This window comes from Euphorbia lathyris, chromosome 10 (assembly GCF_963576675.1).
Source record: "Euphorbia lathyris chromosome 10, ddEupLath1.1, whole genome shotgun sequence".
Classification (NCBI taxonomy): Eukaryota; Viridiplantae; Streptophyta; class Magnoliopsida; order Malpighiales; family Euphorbiaceae; genus Euphorbia; species Euphorbia lathyris.
The window spans coordinates 38,068,911-38,091,079 of NC_088919.1; the positions used below are offsets into that span (position 1 = coordinate 38,068,911).

Below are 22,169 nucleotides of genomic sequence, written 5' to 3' on the forward strand. Positions count from 1 at the left end.
CAATCAAGAACAATTTTATTTCTAACGTTTAAATGATGTAATTTTATCCCTAACACTCGCAAGTTGAGTCAATTTTAAATATTATTATAAAATACATATATTTTATACTTTATTCTGCACCAATTATCAGTTGTATCTAAAAAAAGATTTCATATTTTTTTACTATATAATTTAATAATAAATTAGAGATTAATATTTATAAATTCGGTGAAATATTTGAATTTTTTGTCCAACTCGTATAAAAGATAATATATTTTTTAAAATTTAATTTTTTTTAACGTCTAACCATATATTTATAATTGATTACTAATAAGTGAAAAAATAATGACATGATTCATAACCGAGAAATCAGTTTGATGAATTATTTCTCAAATTGACCGAACTTGTCAAAGTTATGAGTAAAATTGCTATTGGCTACAACTTTAGGGGTAAAATTGTGTCATTTTAGACGTTATGGGTAAAATTGCTCCTAGCTGTAAAAGTTAGGGGTATCCATATATCTATAAATAATTATTAGCCCGTATATTATTTACATATAGAACACAAATGCAGTCTGCTAAAATGGAATCGAAAATTGACAACAATCAATGTTTTTTTTTTCCGAATCACCGTCTCTCACAGTAATAGAACGATACGGGGGCTCCATAATTTATTTTATATTTTCTCTTTTAACAATAAGGATAAAGTACAAAAACAAATCGAGATTTTTTCGATTTGCACCCTGTGATTTAAAAACTTACAAATAAGGATCTGCGGTTTGTACATATTACAATTAAAGGATTTGAGTGAATTTTTGGGTCAGAGAATACTATGTTTTAGTTATGCTAACATTGAGATTTATTCCGGATACCATGATCCATTAATATATGGGATAAATGTATAATAGCGAGTAGGGCTGTAATCGAGCCGAGCTTTGGCATGTTCAAGCTCGGCTCGCTATAAAATTAACGAGCTCGAGCTCAAACCGAGCTTGCTATAAAATTAACGAGTCGGGCCCGAGCCAAGGTTTGACTTGTTAACGAGCTTGAGCCGAGCTTCGAGCTTGAGCCGAGCTTCGAGCTTGTTTCGAGCCCAAAATCCTCTTTTGGATTTGGTTCATTAAGAAAATTATCTAACAATGAATTATTTGTGAGTAAATTGTTAATTATATTTGTGAAGTTTGCTCGTAGATGACTCTTTAATTGTGTACATAAACAAGCTCACAAGCAAAGTTTGTGAATAAATAAATAAGATGCTTACAAATAGTTCGTCTATTACTCATTTATTATGTTTGTGAACGAACTCATCTAATAGCAAATGAAATAATATTAAGTTTAGATATTTGTGAACTAACACAAAACTATATAGTTTTCTACAAAACTAAAATTTGTTCATAAATGTTCTAATCGAGCCTGCTCGCGAGCTTTCGAGCCGAGCTTTGGCCTGCTCAAGCTTGGCTCGTTTACGAACCGAGCTAGTAAATCGTGTTAACGAGCGGTTCGTTTACAAATAGAGTAGAGTCGAGCCGAGCTTTTATCGAGCCGATCACCGAGCCGCTCATGAGCGGCTCTATTCATTTACAGCCCTAATAACGAGGAAATAATAGGGATCTACAAACAAGATAATCTTATCTCAATAGAAGATCCATGTCCATAGATCCTATCACGTAAGATACGCCATCTAGAAGATACATCCAAAGCAATGCATGTTTAGACCCCACAGAGAGACTCACTGAAGGATCCCTCATTCTCTAAGAAGGATGTTCAGTGTCATATCTCATTTAGGCGGTTAAGAGGAACTCCAAAAGACGCCTTGATATCTTCTCCAAAGAAGTAAATGCGCTTAAATAGAAATTAACATCCATTAATAGGACTAATGACAAGATTGCTTTATTAATGTTCAATTAATGTTAAAGAGTTACGAAATAGAGTATATATATCCTAACATCGGAATGATTCAGGTATGCTGGCTGCCTCCTCCCAAGCCTTTGTTAATATTAGCTATCACTTTCCAAATATCATACTAACTTTATCATCGGTGTGTGTCCCCAGCCGAGCCCAACAACACTTCTCAGGGAAAGAATTTCGTCCAAGCACCAATAGTCGCTCAAAGAAGGCTTCACCAACTATGAGGTGGAAAATATTTAGGAAAGTATATAAATGTAATAAAGTTAGAAAATATAATTAGGTACAATCCTTACCGGCATAACGGGCACCGGTGCACTAATGGGGAGGCTTGGTTGACCCATAGGAAGAACAGATCCCACCTGAAGATCAGAGCCCTTTAAGGAAGGTTGAGATCCGCAAGCAACATGATCACCTGAAGATAAGCTTGCGGGTTTAGATTTTTTAGGGGGGAGCGTCTCCTCAGTGGAGGAAGAAGAGCGTTTGCCTTTCTGTTTTTCTGAGCCTTTTTCTCCCGTAGTTGCTTCTTTTTCTCTACAAAGATAGGGGCCATATTGTCAGCATCCATGCAAAGGGAGAAGAGAGATGTTATTAGAAACAACAAAAGAAAACAAAATAATTACCTTCAACAAAAAAAATCAATTTGGGATGTTTTGGAATATAGTCGCATAAAAATTAGACTTAAAGCAGGGTTGGAAGGAAGTGAACAAATTTTTGGAAAATGACAGCTCAAAAACACTATGTTATTGGTTAGAAAACTGAATTTTTGACAAATTTTGAAGGCTCAAAAGTATGAGATTCTAGATTGATCTTGAAGAAATAAAAAAATAAGAATTAAAGATGGCTATATGGTCAAATTTTAGAGCTAAAGAACACTAAAATCAGAGTAGTATAAGACATGTAAAAAATCAGGCAAAGTAGGCTGATCAGAATAGTTTGCTAAGAAACAAAAACTTAAGTTAAATGATGATTTGAAGTTGGAAATAAAGGAAGCGCAAAATTGGCTATTAAACGAGACTTAAAAAGGGCAGATATTTGGTTTGATAGAGTTGTGTTTCATGTTGTTGGTTTGTTAGTTGATTGATTGGGGTTGTAGAAGGAAGACAGTGTCTTCTATTTATAGGAAAAATGAGCTTGGTGAGTAGGGCTGTAAATGAACAGAGCCGCTCATGAGCAGCTCGGTGATCGGCTCGATAAAAGCTCGGCTCGACTCGGCTCGATTTGTAAACGAGCCGCTCGTGAACACGATTTATTGGCTCGGTTCGTAAACGAGCCAAGCTTGAGCAGGCCAAAGCTCGGCTCGAAAGCTCACGAGCAGGCTCGATTAGAACATTTATGAACAAATTTTAGTTTTGTAGAAAACTATATAGTTTTGTGTTAGTTCACAAATATCTAAACTTAATATTATTTCATTTGCTATTAGATGAGTTCGTTCACAAACATAATAAATGAGTAATAGACGAACTATTTGTAAGCATCTTATTTATTTATTCACAAACTTTGCTTGTGAGCTTGTTTATGTACACAATTAAAGAGTTATTTGCGAGCAAACTTCACAAATATAATTAACAATTTACTCACAAACAATTCATGGTTAGATAATTTTCTTAATGAACCAAGTCCAAAAGAGGATTTTGGGCTCGAAACAAGCTCGAAACTCGGCTCAAGCTCGTTGAGCAAGCCAAAGCTCGGCTCGGGCTCGGCTCGTTAATTTTATAGCAAGCTCGGCTTGGGCTCGAGCTCGTTAATTTTATAGCGAGCCGAGCTTGAACAGGCCAAAGCTCGGCTCGGCTCGGCTCGGCTCGATTACAGCCCTATTGGTGAGCAAGAAAATCAACTTCCACTAACTCAAATCTCCTTGATAATTAGCTACCTTCACTCTCCACTAACTTAATTAACACTAAGCTCTGTTTACAAGAGAAAAATGGCCAAAAAGTATGGAAAGTGGCTGCAAAAATGCCTTGGAAATAGCTAAAATGCCTTATGTATTTTCTGCATCAACTTCGAAAATTCATATCTTTTTAACCACTAATTGGTTGGAGATCCATGAGAAATCCTTGTAAACCTTGAGATGTCTAGTTTTAGGATTACATGGTCTCAATCCAAGATTCCGGTGTTTGATGCCTCGAAAAAATTGTCAAAGTGATGGGCTGCACTTAGCTTAAAAATAGGAACTAAACTAAACTTTATAACTTTTTTCCTTTTTATTATTTTTCCTTTTTATTATTTGTTTTTCTTTTATATTTGAATTTCATTTTTATTTTGTGAATAAAACCATATGAAAAAAAACACCATATGCTTTTAATATGTGTAAATTGAAAATTTAAAACCACCCCAACAAACGCAAATTAAAAAAATATATATAAAATTAGCGAGTTTTTTTTATGGAATGAAGTTAGGGAGTGAAACCTGTAAATTAGCCAGAAGGAAAAAGATCAAATAGCTTTAAGTTCTCCTTCTTCAGGTAAACTTATATTACATAAATGTGTATATAATATTACATATTCTTTTACATAAGAAAACATCTATAGAGCAGAAGTAGGTTTGCATATCATGTTAGTGCATGCCCTATTCTCAAGATGTTGTAATCTTATTATTATTAATATAATGACATTCTTACCAAAAAAAAAAAATTAATATAATGACATTAATCTTTCGTTTACATTTTAGCTTCTGCAACGTATTAATTGAAAGAGTATCCGAGTATAGGGATTTGTACATGTTTGGAGGGTTGAAGACCCAAACAAGTGAAACCATGTGGCAACAAAATACTATACTAAAGCATCCCTAGTTTGTTGTCATCGTGGGAACGATGATGAACAAAAGTCTGGTATGGTTATTGGTAGTGTTGGTGTTTCACAAGTCATAGACATGGAGTGCCAAACCAAGAATATAATAGCTTAGAGGTAGGGTAATCGTAGGTGTTGCCAATCCCAAACTCTTACCCGTTTATTTTTTAATTACCCGTACCCATCTCATTACCCTAATGGCTATACTTTTTACATCCCATACTCGTCCCATTTAATTAGCGGGTGCTCGTGGGTACCTTTATCTGTTAAGAATCAATACATAAAATAAAAAATATTACAAATTTAACAAAGTATAAATTTAATAAATCATCCATCTAAAAATTGAACAAATTGGACCTTAAGCAATAAAAATAAAGTGTTTAATGGTATCACTCAATGGTTGAAGAACAAATATTGGGGTTTGAAACCCACATCTTACATCTAAAAAACAATAACATTTTTTAATATATAAAAGATTCATGATGGGTGATGGATATCGGGTACCTTGGGGGGTATTCCCTTACCCATCATGGGTAATGGTTTTGATCCCATACCCGTCTCATACTCTTTTATACAGGGTACAAGTAGTCTCATTAGGGTCTGGTAGTTCAGGGTACCCACTGGTACAGTACCCGTTGTCATCCCTACTTACAGGATAGTAAGCGTTGGATTGATCTGCTTATGAGAACATCACATGGTCAAGTGTCATGAATGGTTCTCATGTAATTCTTATAATGGATTCTTTAGACACGAAATCACTATGGAACCTATATGAGACACAACATACTTTTTTTATCGCCTAACGGGCCAATAACTTGGTGCTAAGTATAGGCTAGCCATGTATGTTCCGAATCATACTGAGGGACCATTAGTGTAGTGAATGGATTACTACTCTCCTAATCCAATAGAGGATATCATATGCCACTTGATAGATGAGATTGAGAAGTGTACGACGTACCCAAATAAGACAATTTGGTAACTGTTCATTTGAAGCTTATCGGTTCACTGGGGAAAAGAGGAACGTATTAACATATAAAGAGGGTGATAAGGACCGTGCCTATTGTTAGATATCCATTAGTAAAGGAACACAATAAGGTTGCTATTAGGTTCTTGTAATAAAAAGAGTTATACTATTCAATATGGACGATCCCAATGGCTTTCTAAAGTGCATTTTGATTTATGGGACGACAGATGGAATTGGGTCCTGATAACTTGTGAAAAAGTCCTTGATCGGAACACTTCCCTGTGAGGCGCCGTTGGGATCGGTCGGGGACACTCTGATGCCTAAGTCAGTAATATTCTTGAGAGAATAAACTGTAATCACAAAAGTAGGGTTAGAATAATGTGTGTACCTTTTGACATCGTACTACAGGGGTATTTATATAGGTTTGAGTGATAACCGTAATAACCCATCTTTGATGTCTTTAATGAAAAGTAATACCTTTTTAATGTATTTTAACTCTGGCTATAACCTCTGAGCTTTTAAAGCCTTTAAGGTATCATTAATGCTTATTTAATGATAGTGAGCTCGTCGTATACCCGCTTAGCTCCTTATCCTAGCGGGTCGTCATGTGGGGCAGATCCCATATCCTTCTTCTTGGCGGATCTCGGGATGGACCCACGGTGTGCCACCATATTTCCAGCTGTACGTCATATATACCCAAGAGGCGAATCTCATATTATCATTTTTCCTTTTTGGTCCTTCTCTTGGGGGAATATTTTTAACGTGATCCTTCATGTTTTATGGCGGATGTTATCAGGTCCATTACCAGTTTTGAATAGACCTACAAGATCGCACACTAAAGGAATCAATACGAGAATTTCGGAAGCAAATATAATAGTTATATTTATTCTGAATATAAAAAAATATAAATTTATGCAATAGGTTGTGGCTGATTTAATTGGATTAAAGTCAGACCAAACCCATTTCCAGTTGGACTTGATTAAAGACCCACACAGTGAATATAAATTAATATTAGATATTAATTTGCATAAATTAATTTTAGCATATAATTTTTATATGTAAGATTAATTTTGATTATGTAAATTTAATTTTGTATCATGAATATAAATTAATTAGATTAATTTATATTAGATTTTACAGAAATTAATTCGTAAGAAAAAGAAAAGATAATGGGTAGTTATTTTGAAAAAAACTACCCACTCTTCCTTTTTCTTCTACATAATTCAACCCTTTTTTCTCTCTTTCTATAAGTTTTACCTCGAGCTAAACTTACTCTATTTATACTGATATTGAGCTGTAGAAGACGGTTACAAACTGTATAGCAGAGTGGGTCATGTGTCTCCTGTTGATAGGAGAGAGTGAGCCCAGATATTGAGGCCTCACTCATGGCCATTTGGCCCCTAATTCTCAAGATCAATAGTGATTATGGAAACTATAGGATTCTTGACTGAATCTAGCAAGGCTTCTCAATTTATGCATCTAATACATAATCGTTTTGCTATTATTTTAGACAAGGAGATTGATGCGCGTTTTACGTATACGTGCATGTGAAGGCAAGTGTACCTTAGTCGTGTATCAAGTAATAAAGTGAAAGTAGAGTATCGTTCCCACGAGGATGGTGATTATAAGTACTAATCTTTTGCTCACTATCTATTATTTAAACAACCGAAATGTAGAGTTTGTTGGACAACCAAGCTAAGACTTAATTAAAAAGTGAGATGAAAATTGTACAAAATTAGATGAGAGAATACTTATAATGAAAGAAACTAAGGCTTCTAGTTTCACTTAACCTCTTTGCTTGGTAATAACACTTAACCCCTTTTAAGTTGTTTTATCCTTAAATTAAGATGACGATTTTTCTTATTAACTAATAATTCTCGAGATTGGTTCTAAACTCTCGACTAATTACTTTCCCTTGGTCCGGCTCAAGTAATTAATCTAGAGAAGCATTAAGTTTTCTTAGTTCCAAACCTTCGATTTATTACTTTCCCTTGGTCCGGCTCAAGTAATAAATCTAAGATTTGTAATAAGATTTAATCTAACCCCTTTTAACCTACTTTACCTTGGTCCGGCTAAAGTGATTACTTAAGATTCAAGAAAAACCGCTCGAGTAATTAGTTCTAAACTTTCGATTAATTACTTTCCCTTGGTCCGGCTCAAGTAATTAATCCAAAGAAGCATTAAGTTTTCTTATTTCCAAACCTTCGATTTATTACTTTCCCTTGGTCCGGCTCAAGTAATAAATCTAAGATTTGTAATAAGATTCATGAAAAACCTTGGAAAACCAATAAGCCACACTAAATGGTCATTAGGTCCAACTTATGAATTTCGATTAATCAATTTAATCACGATCAATATAAACGATTAATTATACCCAAGTAGAGAGTTGGCCCATCTCCTACAAGCATTAAGAATCATAAGTTAGTTCTTAAAAAGGATAAAGATAACTTAAATAGGTTAAACGTAATTACCACATAATTAAGGTTAAGATCCGCTTTTAGCCTTAGTTAAGGGGGTTTTAGCCCATGATTAGATTAAAACACATCTTAGAAAGATAGATAATAGAGTTCATATTAATAAAAGAGATTAAAGTTTAGAAGAACCGTAATGACGATTGCCGAACGAACTTCTTCGGTAACTTGAAACTTACTTTTATTAGATGAACTTTTGCACAAACAACACTTTAACAATAATAACAACAATCACAACAACACAAACAACTGATTTTTAAGGAGAAAAATCAGCAAAATAACATTATAGAGGAAGGAATTAAGCCTAAGCTTGGTGTGTCTTCAAATGGCACCCAAGGCTTCCTTTTATAGTAAAATGGCACACATAATTCCAATGACCAAGTCATCCTTATGGCCTCCCACTCCTTATCATCTGAATTTGGCATTTAAGAGAGCATGGAGGAAGATTTTAATAATTTAGGAGTTGAAATGTGTAAAGATGTGAAAGGAATCTTAGGCTTCAACATATTCATCAACTTTGGATAATTTTCTGGGCCTGATGCACTTCGAATTTGGAGATGATTATTATCAGTCATTTGTTCATCTTTCTCTTAGCTTTCCAACGCATTTTGAATCGCCTCAATCCGAGTCCGTATGAGGGAGATAAGTTGAAAATACGAAAATGTGTCAAATCTGTCCCAATGTGAACAATTGGACTTTATCTTATAGCACCTATCCGCGACGAAGTGCACGCTGGGTGTCGCTAAAATTCCTTTTTTCTGGTCCCTTTTACTCCCGAGTTGCCGCCTTAAGCCCCGACTTGGTTATTTGTGCCGAAAACTTTGCGAAAGTGCCTAGAAAACACACAAATTGGCTTAGATACATAAAATGAAGAAAATATACAAAAACCATTATTAAAATTTATTAAAATGGTACAAAATAACTAGTAATTAAATACTAAAAATGCTATAAATTATGACGATAACAGAGATATTACACATTCTATCTTTGGATGGAGGTTCAGGTGTCCATGATTCCACGTTGAAATGTATGTTTGCCTGATATTAGATGTCCCACCCGGCCTAGTTTATCATTCTTTAAGATGAGAAAGCATTAGCTCCGTGAAGCGGTGTACTTGTCAAAGTTCTTAATCTTGATACAAAAGATATATGTTTCAAGAGACATAAAATTCTATGAAAACATATTTCCTTTTCAAAATGTTTCTACACCTCTAAATTCATCTTTACCCAATCAAACTTCTTCTCATAGTCTTTCTACAGATGATGGAATTCTATTTCCTACTATACCTCCATCACCTAATAATACTCATACTCATCCCAAAATTTCTACTTTTTCTCCAAATTCACCTTTACCAAATACTTCAAATCCTTTTATATCTGCTTTACCTTCTACTTATTCTAAATATGCATCTTTTTCTTCTAATCCACCTATTGAATTACCAATCTCTCCTACTATACACCTAATATAACATAATTCCCTAGCCACCAATTAGAAAATCAACTCGTTCCATACATCAACCAGTTTGGATGGATGGCTTTATTGTCAATGCAGCCCATACCAATACTCTTAATTCTCAAGTCAGTTTCAGTCATTATTATTATGATTTTCTCACACACATTACAAAGGTTTTAGAACCTTATACCTATGCTGAAGCACAAAAGGATCCAGTTTGGATTACTGTTATGGATGTTGAGTTATCAGCATTAGAGAAGAATGAAACTTGACAGCTCACAACTCTTTAAACTAGCAAGAATACCATTACATCTAGATGGATTTCCAAAGTTAAGTATAACTCAGATGGATTCATTGAAAGATTCAAAGCCAAACTTGTGGAAAGAGGATATAAGCAACAATATGGAGTTGATTATACTTAGAGCTTTTCTCCAATAACAAAGGTTGTAATAGTTAGTATTTTCTTGCTACTCAACATCAAATGGATAACCAATTTATCAAATAATGCCTATCTTCATGGCTTTGTTGATGAAGAAATCTATTTGAAGCCTCTTGAGGGGTACACAAAAGCTAGCAAAGAATAGGTCTGTAAGCTGAATAAGTCACTTTATGGACTGAAGTAGGCAGGGATACAATGGTATAAAGAATAGAATTTGAGAATGCAATAAGAATAATCTCAAAAGTGCTCTAGAGCTAGTAAGTGTACCCTTAGTCCCACGATGTTGGGGTATTTATATAGATTTTTGTAACCTATAGCATTGATGGTGGAGAAGATGAACATATGTACCTTTATTGTTCATTTAATGCCATTTACTAGCTGTGTAACTGCCTTCAAAAGACGTTTATTCAGTTACACTCTTAAACTCTTCATCATAACTGATGTATAAGGCGTAATGGCGGGATCATAGTCCATCCATCTTTAGCGTATCGTTTGTTGGGGATACGACCATATTCGCCTTGTGTATCCCATTGTAGTGACATGCGGCTGGCTATGATGTTGGCGACCCGTTTACTATTTATATTGTTTCCATAATACTTATTGGATAACATTTCGGATGTTATCACAACTGAAACTGATTTTCTACTTATTGTTATTTATGTTGATGATGCATTAATTACTAGCTCTTCTGAAGAACTTATTTCGAAAGTGAAAAGGGAACTGGATAAAGCATTCACCATTAAAGATCTTGTTTATGCTCGATTCTTATTAGGTGTGGAACTAGCAAGATTTGGTGAGGATTTGTTTTTGTCTCAACAAAAATACATTTCTAAGCTTATAGCAGATGCATGATTGTTACAAGAAAAAGTTGTCCAAAGTCCAATGCCTAAATGTCTTTTGTTTGGTAATGCTTCAGAACTTTACTCTTTTGTAGGAAGATTACTATATCTGGGTTTCATATGAGATCAAATACCTCATATAACTCAACAATGAGCCAGTTTATGAATGCTCTTTCAGAAGTTCATATGTTGATTGCGTTACATGTCCTAAAGCATCTCAAAGGAAACTTGGGGCTATTTTATATGAAAGATATAGCTATTGTGACTCGGATTGGGGGAGATGCAAAATTACTAGAAAATCGGTGACTGGTTATTGTTTCTTGGAAATCAAAGAAACAATCAACTATTAGCCGCTTATTTACATAAGCAGAATATAGAGCTGTGGCAACTACATTGTGTGAGCTAAAATGGTTGAGCTTTCTATTAGGTGAATTCAGAATTGAAGTTACATTGCATATTCCTATGCATTATGATAACTAATTTGCTATATACATAGTAACAAATCCTGTCTTTCATGAACAAACAAAGCACATTGACATAGATTGTCACATTATGCGTGAACAATATGTCATTGGTTTTACTGTGACTCCGTATGTGCATACCGATGCAATTAGAAGATTTCTTAACTAAGCCTTTTACTAGTTCTTTTATGGCTTCAATGTTATACAAGCTTGGAATACGTTTTGCAGATTCTCAAGCTAGGGAGGGGAGTGTAGAGAATAAAATAGAATTCTCATTACTATAGTAGTTCAAGGAGTTTTGTGTATTTGTGTATATTGTGCTGATGTGGCATATAAGCTACCTATATATATATATATATATATATATATATATATATATATAATGTAACCGTTACTTGAATCAATAAGATGAGATATTCAATTTCTTCTCCTATCCTCTGTTTCCATCTATACAAGAAATAGTGACAGGGCTAGGAAGTTGGAGACTCGTTTAGCCTCGACGTGTTGCTTAATCCATGATTATCAAAGGAGTTGGCTTCCGGGCGTCGTGTTTAACATCTGCTCGGCTTTTATGTCGGAGTTGTAAGGCTTATATTATGGGTTATTCCTTATTTGGAATAACGTTCATCGACATGTGATTGTCGAAATGGATTCCAAAGTTGTTTTGGGTTTTATAAATGACAATTCTGTGATTCATCATTCGTGTTCGTGGTTTCATTCTTTCATGAAAGGAAACAGAGTAGCTCATTGATTAACGGATTTTTGCATAATCTTTTTTTGTTGGGTCATCACGAATGTCATTTACATCTTACATACATCTAAAATAGCTTTTCGAGGATCGGATTTCGATTAGCTTTTGAGTTTTTATTTTTTCTATGTTTGCAAGTTAAATTAAAGCAAATTCAGTACTAAAAATGAGGTTGTCTCCATTTCCTCTCCACTTCTTTGAGTTTTATAAATGTAACCCGCCAAAAATTCCAAAATTACATATGCACACAGCCGAATCTCACTCTCCCACCCTTTTTTTTCGCCTGTGGCAAATATAACAGCTAAAAGAGAGAAAAACATTCCCCCTTCAAATCCACACTTATCAATTTTCCTTCAGATCTGCTCCACAACACAGCTATACCCTAATAGAGAGAGGAAGAACCGGGACAGCGGAAGGGGTTCGGCTCAAGCCATGGATGAGAAGCTGATATGCAGGTTGGAATCTGCGGTGGTGCGATTGGAGGCGATATCCACATTGGGGATCACCACGCGTGATGTGTTGGACTTTGCCGGAGGTGATGCCAGCGGAGCAGCATCGGATCCGTCGATTATTGCGTTCGACGATCTGATGACGGAGTACTTTGGTAAGGTTTCTGGTGCTGCTCAGAAGATTGGAGGTCCGGTTTTGGATGCTACAAAGATTGTCCAAGAAGCTTTCAACGCTCTCAAGGAGCTGCTGATTAAGGCTAAGCAAACTCAGGCACTGGTTTTTTCTTTAGATATTCATTTCTGCTATCCGGATTTTTTTGTGCAACTTTGATTCTAATGTTGCTTCCATTTTGAGGAAAAATCATTAATGAATTTGGCGCATCCTTTTGATCGTGTAATTATGGATATCAAACCTTAAATTGTCATATATATGGTCTAATTTAGGTTATAAGCTTTAAAGAGATAAGCTGAACTACCTCACTAGATCACGAAGCAGATGTGGTTTATGGAATATCAGTACAGTTTAGGTGGATTCCACATTTATAACACGGGTTTGGCAATTCGGTTCTTCTATTAGGATTCAGGAGCCTTCCCAGTTGGGGAGGACTTAGCTTCGAGCCTAGTGGATGAGTACACTTATGGGCTTGGCACTATATCCAACCCTAAACCTTAAGGGTTGATGGAAAGGTTGTCTGGGTTTCCCACGTGGAAGGAGCGGGTGTTTGGTTTATAAGTTTGAGCCGTGAGGGAGAAACATCATCCTTTGAGCTAGCTTTTGGGGTGAGAAGTCCCAAAGCACCCAACACTGGTATGAGAGCCCATGGTTACAACATCTCCATCCTATTAGGGTAGAAAGTAGAAACACGATGTGGGCATTGGTCTTAAATTTGATTTTCACCTTTTGTGATCATTGTGGAAACTGAAGTTTGATGATATTAACCTTTTTTATTTTGACGGTGCAGAAACCTAATGCTGCAGGGCTTGCTGGATTTCTCAAGCCACTGAACGATGTGATACTTAAAGCAAATGCAATGACAGAGGGAAGGAGATCTGATTTTTTTAACCACTTGAAGTCTGCTGCAGACAGCCTGACAGCTTTGGCATGGATTGCCTATACAGGAAAAGATTGTGGTAAGCAAAATCTGCAGTTAATTTTTATATTCAAATGGTAGCATTTAATCCTTGATTTTATGGTTTTAATTCGGATGGTTGGTTTTTGTTATCTTAGGTATGAGCATGCCTATTGCACATGTTGAAGAAAGTTGGCAAATGGCTGAATTTTACAACAATAAGGTTCCTTAATTTTACTTTAGAAAGCTGTTATCTAGTGCATATTTGTTTTACTTTAGACGGAGTAAGCAACTATGACTGAGTACATAAGTATTCTTCCAAATCTTTTCTTTTATTCTTTGAAGTTTGTATGACTATCATACTACGTAAAATCCTTGAGCAGCTAATGTCAGTCTTGATATTATATTCTTTGCATTAGTAATACTCAACAAGGGCTAGAGCTTTATTAACTGTTGACCTTGATTAAATTCAATTTTAATATACTAAAATTGAAACTAGTCAAGGTGTATGTGGAAAATCAAGATTTCTGTTGCCATGCTCTTTACTTAGTGTATTAATGTTGTTTTATTTTTGCTGACACTGTCAATGCAACATTCAGATTCTTGTAGAGTACAGAAGCAAAGACCCGAATCATGTTGAGTGGGCCAAAGCATTGAAGGAGCTTTACCTACCAGGTTTGAGGGAATATGTCAAGAGTCATTTCCCCTTGGGTCTGACATGGGGTACTGCTGCTAAAGCACCAATTTCTGCTTCATCTAGAGCTCTTGCACCAAGTACTCCTGCTCCTCCTCCTCCACCATCAGCTTCTCTCTTCAGTGCTGAATCATCCAAACCTTCATCATCAAAACCAAAAGAAGGGATGTCTGCTGTTTTCCAAGAAATAAACTCAAAGTCTGTGGCTTCAGGTAGATTTTTTTCCAGATTAAACAAAATCCTTCCGCTTTGCTCCCAGATCATATGATGGGATGTTCTGATGTCCCTTTCTTGTTTCCTAGGTCTTAAAAAGGTCACTGATGATATGAAGACCAAGAACCGTGCTGATAGAACCGGTGTCGTGGGTGCTGGTGGAAAGGAAGGACATACTGCTTCGGCTGCATTCTCCAAGTCTGGACCTCCAAAATTTGAGCTTCAAATGGGTCGCAAGTGAGAATTCACTATGTCTATATTCTGGTTTAATATTCTTTTGAGCTGTTGAATTGATGTGTGATTTCGTTTGTCTTTGACTATGTTTTCTTACAGGTGGATTGTTGAGAATCAAGTTGGAAGAAAGAATTTAGTAATTGAAGAGTGTGATGCAAGACAGTCTGTGTATATTTTTGGATGCAAAGATTCTGTTTTACAGATTCAAGGTAACCTTTTCATGTCTAATAAACATGCTTAATTTTTTTCTCTAGTTATTCTAAGCATATATAACGTTGCAGAACTCTGAACTTCCAAACTAGAAGTATTTAAATTTAACTGAAAACTCTTAAAAAAAAAAATAAAATAACTGAAAACTATGAATTAGAGGCGACTGCCTAATATGAAGAAATAAACATGAAACAAATGGCCGTGCTTGTTCCAAAATAGAAAGATACTCTAAAACCCTAGTAAATTATAAAATTAAATTATGCTTTCAAGTTTCCTGCTATGAAATACAATTTTTGGAGGCCCTTTTCTCCAAGATGGGCAGGGACTTAGCTTCCTTTATGCCTGCAACCTAATTATGGTTTTGACAATTTGCAGGGAAAGTGAACAATATAACAGTTGACAAATGCACAAAGATGGGAGTTGTATTTGAGGTTAGTATGGAATATCTAAATAGATTCTACCAAAAATATATGGAAATGGAAGATGCTGCTGTGGTAGAATTGACTTGCTGATGGCTCATTCAAAAATAATAACTTTATAACAGGATGTTGTGGCTGCTTGCGAGATTGTAAATTGCAGTGGCGTTGAGGTGCAATGCCAGGTATGTATTTATTTTAGTCCTTGTGCAGCATCCCTGAATATGTCTAGAAGATTCTAGGATATCAAATCATATTTGTTTATTGCTATTGAATGACTCTCAAATAAATAGGCAATTTTTCTTAGTGTTAGATTTACGAAACTGGTGCTGCATTACAGGGTTCAGCTCCAACGATATCCGTGGACAACACATCGGGCTGCCAATTGTATTTGAGCCAGTATTCTTTGGAATCGTCTATAACGACAGCTAAGTCTAGTGAGATCAATGTTTTGGTACCCGGTGCACAACCTAATGGTGATTTGGTAAGTTTCAAATTCCGCAAGTAACTTCTCAACAATCTAGCTTGTCTATTTTCCCCTTCTCATTTCTAAATCCTGATTTACCATTCTTATGAAGAGGGCATTGTGGCTGGATGAGTTGGTTGGATTAATTAGTAATCTTCTTTTATTTCCTCTAGACAGTACAGTTACCATATTCATATATTCATTTTCAAGCATTTCTTCCTATTATTTCTTTTGAATGCTGAACATTCCATTGAGAAAGTTTACATTGGAAAAAAGTTTCTAAATATTGAAAGATGCCTAGGTGCATTAATACCCTTGGGACTGCACCTGAATGTAGAAATCTTGGATGCTAATGTAAGCAGTATGCCAATATGTAGATGATGTTCACTCAACATAATAATAATTTGGATTAAAATTTTAGAGATTCCTTAGTGCCTGCAACTTACGTCATTTTGATCTCACAAAATGAGACATCTCCATGTTTGAAATGTATGTTTAGGATGTGCATCTGAGGCATTCAACCCATACAGAGATCAGCATAGCCCGTGACAGTGTGAAACCATCTTTTGTTATGTATGTCATCTGGGGGGATTAATTTTGTGAAATTTAAGAGGTTAGATAGATGGTTTGGGGTTCTATCCATCTTTAGCATCTCTGAGCTGCAAATGGGATGCTTATACCTTGTGCAATCTATGCACATGTTTAACTCTCCAAAATAGATTAATTAATCCTTTGCTATACTTGCTGGTTGGTCTTTTAACATTTCTGGACTGGACCTGATATTGAAGTTGTCTACTGTGATTCTGTGAACTCCTAAATTTTTGGTCATATGCTATCCTTTAAAGTGACTTGCTCGTCACACTGATGCTTACATCTATAAGCTATCTTGTTTTCTCATATGCACGCGTGCCATATCTGAGTCTTGTGCACATTGTATGACAGTTGTGGCCATGGATATTCTCAATGGTTGCAAATGAGCTGAGTCACAAGTCTAGCTTTACTCATCAATTAAATAAACTTTCACTTCATGCTCTAGCATCACTTATCAATGAAATTTAATTTATAATTTACACTCCGGCATAAATTACTTATCAATGAAATGAACTTGAAATTCATGTCTGGCATCATTCATCAATGAAATAAATAAACTGAAATTCATGTCTGGCATCATTCATCAATGAAATAAATAAACTTTTGAACTTAACATAGGCTTTACTCACTTATTAATAATAATTTCATGTACATTTATGCATTATGCAAATTTTCTTTTCAAATAATATGTAATAAATTTATGTACGAGTTCACATATGAACAACCTAAATGGAAGATTGCCATCTCCTCCCTCTGTGGCCTTGAGGCTTTCCTTACCCCTCCTCCCCCTAAACCTTTTTTTTACCAAAAAAAAAGGGAAAAGAAGATTGCCATCTCAAGGTTTTGATCTTGGCATATTAAATATAAAGAACAATATCAAGGAAGCCTTATTAAGTTGCTCCTAGTAATAAAAAAGCACACCTGTAGTCAATTTAAGGTGGGGAGGATCATGGTTCGGTAAGCAGATGCTTCATCTTTTGTCTTTGTCAAAAGATGCTCCAAGTAGCTCCATAGTTAGTGCCTTTGTGAAGTTTGGGAACTACTTGCTTTGTCAGGCTACTCATAGACTTGTTGATTCTGTTTGTGTTAGGTTTATGATGTTTGTGCTACTCTAATAAAAAAAACTGTTTATTCGTTAGTCACATGAAGCATGTTGTAGATCAATTTCAGAAAAGTCTTCCATGGTTATTTTCCAGCAGGGTTGCCAATTTTTGACAGGACAACATGATTTATAGAGATAACTTACTTGACATGACCCGTTTAATCATGTGAAATATATAGATCACATAATATGATTATGACACAATAACCTGTTTTGACACCCCTACTTTCCAGCAATGTTGTATTGCTAAATTTTGTGGACTATAAAAATACTAAATGCATTTGAGTTTGTTTTGTAGGTGGAGCATGCCTTGCCACAACAGTATATTCACGCTTATAAGGATGGTCGCTTTGAAACGACCCCAGTCTCTCATTCTGGAGCTTAATCGAGTTCTTTTCCCCTCCCCCAACCAGGTTACCTTCTTTATTTTTTCTTCTCTTTCTAGGACCACAGGGCGGCTTCAACATTTCTATATTTTAATTGCTTGATTCAATTTTCTGTTAATATATGATTGTTATGCAATAATTATGCTATTGGTTTTATTCTCATATTTATTTCTTGGGTGTAATCAATTATTGGAATTTTGTGCATGATTTTTGTTGTTGTTTTTGTTTTTAGTTGTGTGTCCTGCTGTGAATGTTTTTTCTGACTGCGATTGTGTTGTAATCAGATCAGATCAAAGTTTTGTATTATTATTGCTTAATGAAACCGTTTTCCCCCCTCTTAACCTGTGACGTTATTGAATATCGATGAAGCAACATGAACTGAAACAACAATGTTCACATGGATCTTAATGACCAAGTAAATTTGGTCATTCACTGTTAGATAGTATATGTTTATTAAATCTAAGTCTTACACTGTTTTGAATCTCCACCTTATGATTCTAATAAGCCTAGATCTAAAAGAACCAAATTCTACATATGATCATTAAGGTCTATCTGATCTTTAAAATTTGGGTTGACGTTAAATTTTAAATAGAACCTGATGTCGTGCGCGCACACCAGAAAGGTGTGGATAAATGATAACAGCTGCTATTCCCAAACCAATCTTTAGTCTCAACTTTAGTCTTATTTTCCTCATGGCCCTTTATCTTCAAAGTGAATATAAAAATTCCTGAATTTTACTTCTACTAACGTTTAATTCTTTACTACTACCTATTGTATTTTAAACCACTTTCCTTCTTGAATTTTTTGGTATTGAGCTCATTTAGGCATTGTTTAGTTAGGGGGAGAAAATGATATAGAGAATGCTAGAAAAAGGTGATTTGGAAAATGAGAAATGTGTTTTTAGACAACTTTTTAATTCTTGAACCTTTTAATTTTGAGGTTGTCAATAATTATTTTGAATTATTTACTTCCGTGAGAGATTTTATGTTAGTAAAGGACAAAGTGTGACTTTTATGTTGGTTTTGAAGTCATAGTTGTATTGAAAGTTAAGTTCAAGTTGAGAGGTCATATGTAAGATCCTCATATGTTATGTGGAATTAATTATTAAGTCGTTTACTGCCTTTTGAATAATTTTGAGTCTGTTAGGAGAGAGTTTCGAGGCATAACGACTATAAGCCACCTCAGATGTATGAATGCAAATATGCTGAATCAATACAACTTATCCTCTTCCTCCTTAGTTTTCTCTATGTTTCTTATTCCTTTCCCTAGTTCATCTTTTCCGGGTACTGTTTGGTATCAGGGTGTTGATCCTCACCTTACCCATACACCTTCCTGCCATATCCAAACCTGCAACAATGGCAGAGAACACTCGTTCTCTGGATTAAAAAAAATCGGGAAAGCATAAAATCCATGGTGGAAAATATGCTGTTGGAAAATAATAAGAAGCAAGAGCATATGTTTATAGAATCATAACCAAACAACAGAGCACTAAATGATTGATGAACTCAAAAGTTTGATTTCCACCATGAACAAAAAAGTCTCTTCATCCCATCCGAAAACTAATCCCTCTATTAACTTGAACCCACATGAAGCTGAACACCAGTTGTATATGCTTTCCACTCATTTCATTAAGGCCGAGTTTCCACAGTTCAGTGAGACAAGCTTGGAAGGATGGTTTTTTCATTGTGATAATTTTTTTTTTCAAATCGATCTCACTTCGCTCAACTTCAGGATTAAGTTGGCTTTTCTCCACCTTGTAGGAAAAGCTTTAGAATGACGGTAGTCTCATCTGCAAAGCATGGGGCAATTAGAAGATTCACCCTAGGATGAGTATGCTAAGAATATGCTAAGGCAGTGGAGGGGAGATTTGGAGAAAGGATTTATGAAGATCCAATGGTAGATCTTAAGCGCTTAATGCAAACTGAATCCTTGCTTCTTGCTTGAACCCATGGAAGCATTTGATGTTTGCTCCCATTAGGTTTACCCTGTAAGGGGAGAATGTGCTTAGCTGTTTCCTAAGTGGGTTGAAGGATGAAATCAACTATCCTTTACAAATATTAGGGCTTAAAACATTGCAGCGAGCGTATGCAATGGCCAGGACGCATGATGCTTGTTTGTTATTTGAATGCTACGAAATATGGTAGATAAGATTTATGAAGATCCAACGGTAGATCTCAAGTGCTTAATGCAAGCTGGATTATTGCTTGAACACATGGAAGCATTTGATGCTTGCTTTCATAAGGTTTACCCTGTCAGATGATAATGTGCTTAGCTGTTTCCTAAATGGGTTGAAGGATGAAATCAACTATCCTTTACAAATATTAGGGCTTAAAAAATTGCAGGAAGTGTATGCGCTGGCCAGAATGCATTATGCTTATTTGTTATTTGAATGCTACTAAATATGGTAGAACCTAGCAGAACAAAGCACTAACTTCCTACACCTCTCCAACTGTGACCTCTCAAAAGCCACCACTATGGCTTACACCAAACGTCCTAAAACTACTAACCAATCACCCTTACTCAAACCCAAACACTAGACCCAACAACCAGCTAGTTACGAAACCTCCAACTTCAACCAGAATAAGGAGGCTCCATGATGCATAGTTAGCAGATAAGAGAGCTAAGAATTTGTGCTTTTAGTGTGATTAGAAGTTCATCTCTGGCCATCAATGTAAGAAGAAGTACATGCACATGAAAATGGTGCAAAAAAGCCATGAACAAAAGAACACAAAAGTAGATATGGGTGCCATAGAGGGTTTAACTGAGTCTCCCACCATTTCCTTGTGTGCTATGGGTGGCCTGCAAGAGTCAACACCCCGAACTATAAGGCTAGTTGGCAGCTACAAACGCAAAAGGTAGCACCCACAACTTCATTCATATGACTTTAGCTAACGAGTTGGGTTGTAAACTGAAGGCCATTGAGCCAGTTATAATTACAATAGCTAATGGCCAAAAGATGGTATGTCAATATATATGTGAAAACTTTAATTCGCACGTACATATGTATGAATTTATAACAACCTTCTTGGTTATGAACTTGGGAGGGTGTTAGGTGGTCCTAAGAGTGTAGTAATTAGTATCCTTAGGGGATATCACTTGGAATTTATGACATTCAAGATAGGTGACAATGGGAATCACTTGAAAGGAATTGCAAATTCTTTAGTAAAAGTTATTAAACATCTTAAGGATGTTGAGTAAAGTTAGTTGAGAGTGAGCCAATTGAACCTTTTATATTTCCTTGTGAACTTGTACCACTTATGAATGAATTCCACTTTCTCTTCAACAAAATCACAACCTTTCCCCCACAAAGATCCTATAACCATCAAATTCCCTTATTGAAGGTACCTCACCCATCAATGTCAAACCTTATAGACATTCATCTCTCTAGAAAGATGTCATCGAAAACATGGTGCAAGACTTGCTTGAGAATGGAACCATTTAGCATAGCATAAGTCCATATTATTCCCATGTGGCGTTAGTTAAGAGAAAGAAAAGATAACGCTTGTGTATTGACTACAAGCATTGACTATAGGGAACTAAATAACAAGATAATTAAGGACATGTTTCCAATACCCGTGATTGAAGAACTTTTGGATGAGCTTCATGATGATGCAGTTTTTCTAAAATTGATTTGACCTTTGTATATTATGAAATCAAAATGCACCCAATAGATATCCACAAGAATACATTCATGACTCATAAGGGCCATTATAAATTTATTATGATGTTTTTTGGCCTCACAAGTACACCGTCAACCTTCCAAAGATTAATGAACGAAATCTTTAAACCTTGTCTGAAGAGGTGTTAGTCTTCTTCGATAACAGTCTAGTGTACAGTAGGGATATGGAGACTCATACAGAATACTTAAAGTTTGTATTTCTAACACCGCAACAACATCAACTGATGGCCAAGAAAAGTAAATACACCTTTGGTAGCAACTTTGTAGAGTACCTAGGCTATATAATTCACAAAGGAAGAGTATCAATTGATCCTAAGAAGATTGAAGCAGTTTTGAAATGGCCAATCCCTGTTACCCTCAAACAACTTTAAGGATTTCTAAGGCTTGCAGGCTACTATATGAGGTTTATCCTGCAAAATATGGGGTTATTAGTAAGCCATTAAGAAATCTATTGAAGAAGGATAACTTTAAATGGACTTATCAGGCTCAATGGGCTTTCGAGTCTCTAAAAATTGCTCCTACTTCGACTTTGGTGTTAGCTCTCCCTTCTCCATCTAGATAGTTCATCATTGAGACAAATGCGTGTGAGGTGGGAATTAGGACATTGTTAATG

At 35.6% G+C, this 22,169-nt stretch overlaps 1 protein-coding gene across 1 annotated transcript; it reads left to right on the top strand.

The window, feature by feature from the left end:
• Nucleotides 1–12,237: 12,237 nt before the first annotated feature.
• On the top strand, nucleotides 12,238–18,081 carry LOC136209142 (cyclase-associated protein 1). The gene is made up of 10 exons (XM_066000525.1): nucleotides 12,238–12,766; nucleotides 13,458–13,626; nucleotides 13,724–13,788; nucleotides 14,165–14,471; nucleotides 14,562–14,709; nucleotides 14,806–14,915; nucleotides 15,292–15,347; nucleotides 15,461–15,517; nucleotides 15,673–15,816; nucleotides 17,790–18,081. Exons 1-10 carry the CDS (start codon nucleotides 12,479–12,481, stop codon nucleotides 17,874–17,876), a joined length of 1,431 nt encoding a protein of 476 aa, XP_065856597.1. The 5' UTR covers nucleotides 12,238–12,478; the 3' UTR covers nucleotides 17,877–18,081.
• Nucleotides 18,082–22,169: the final 4,088 nt, after the last annotated feature.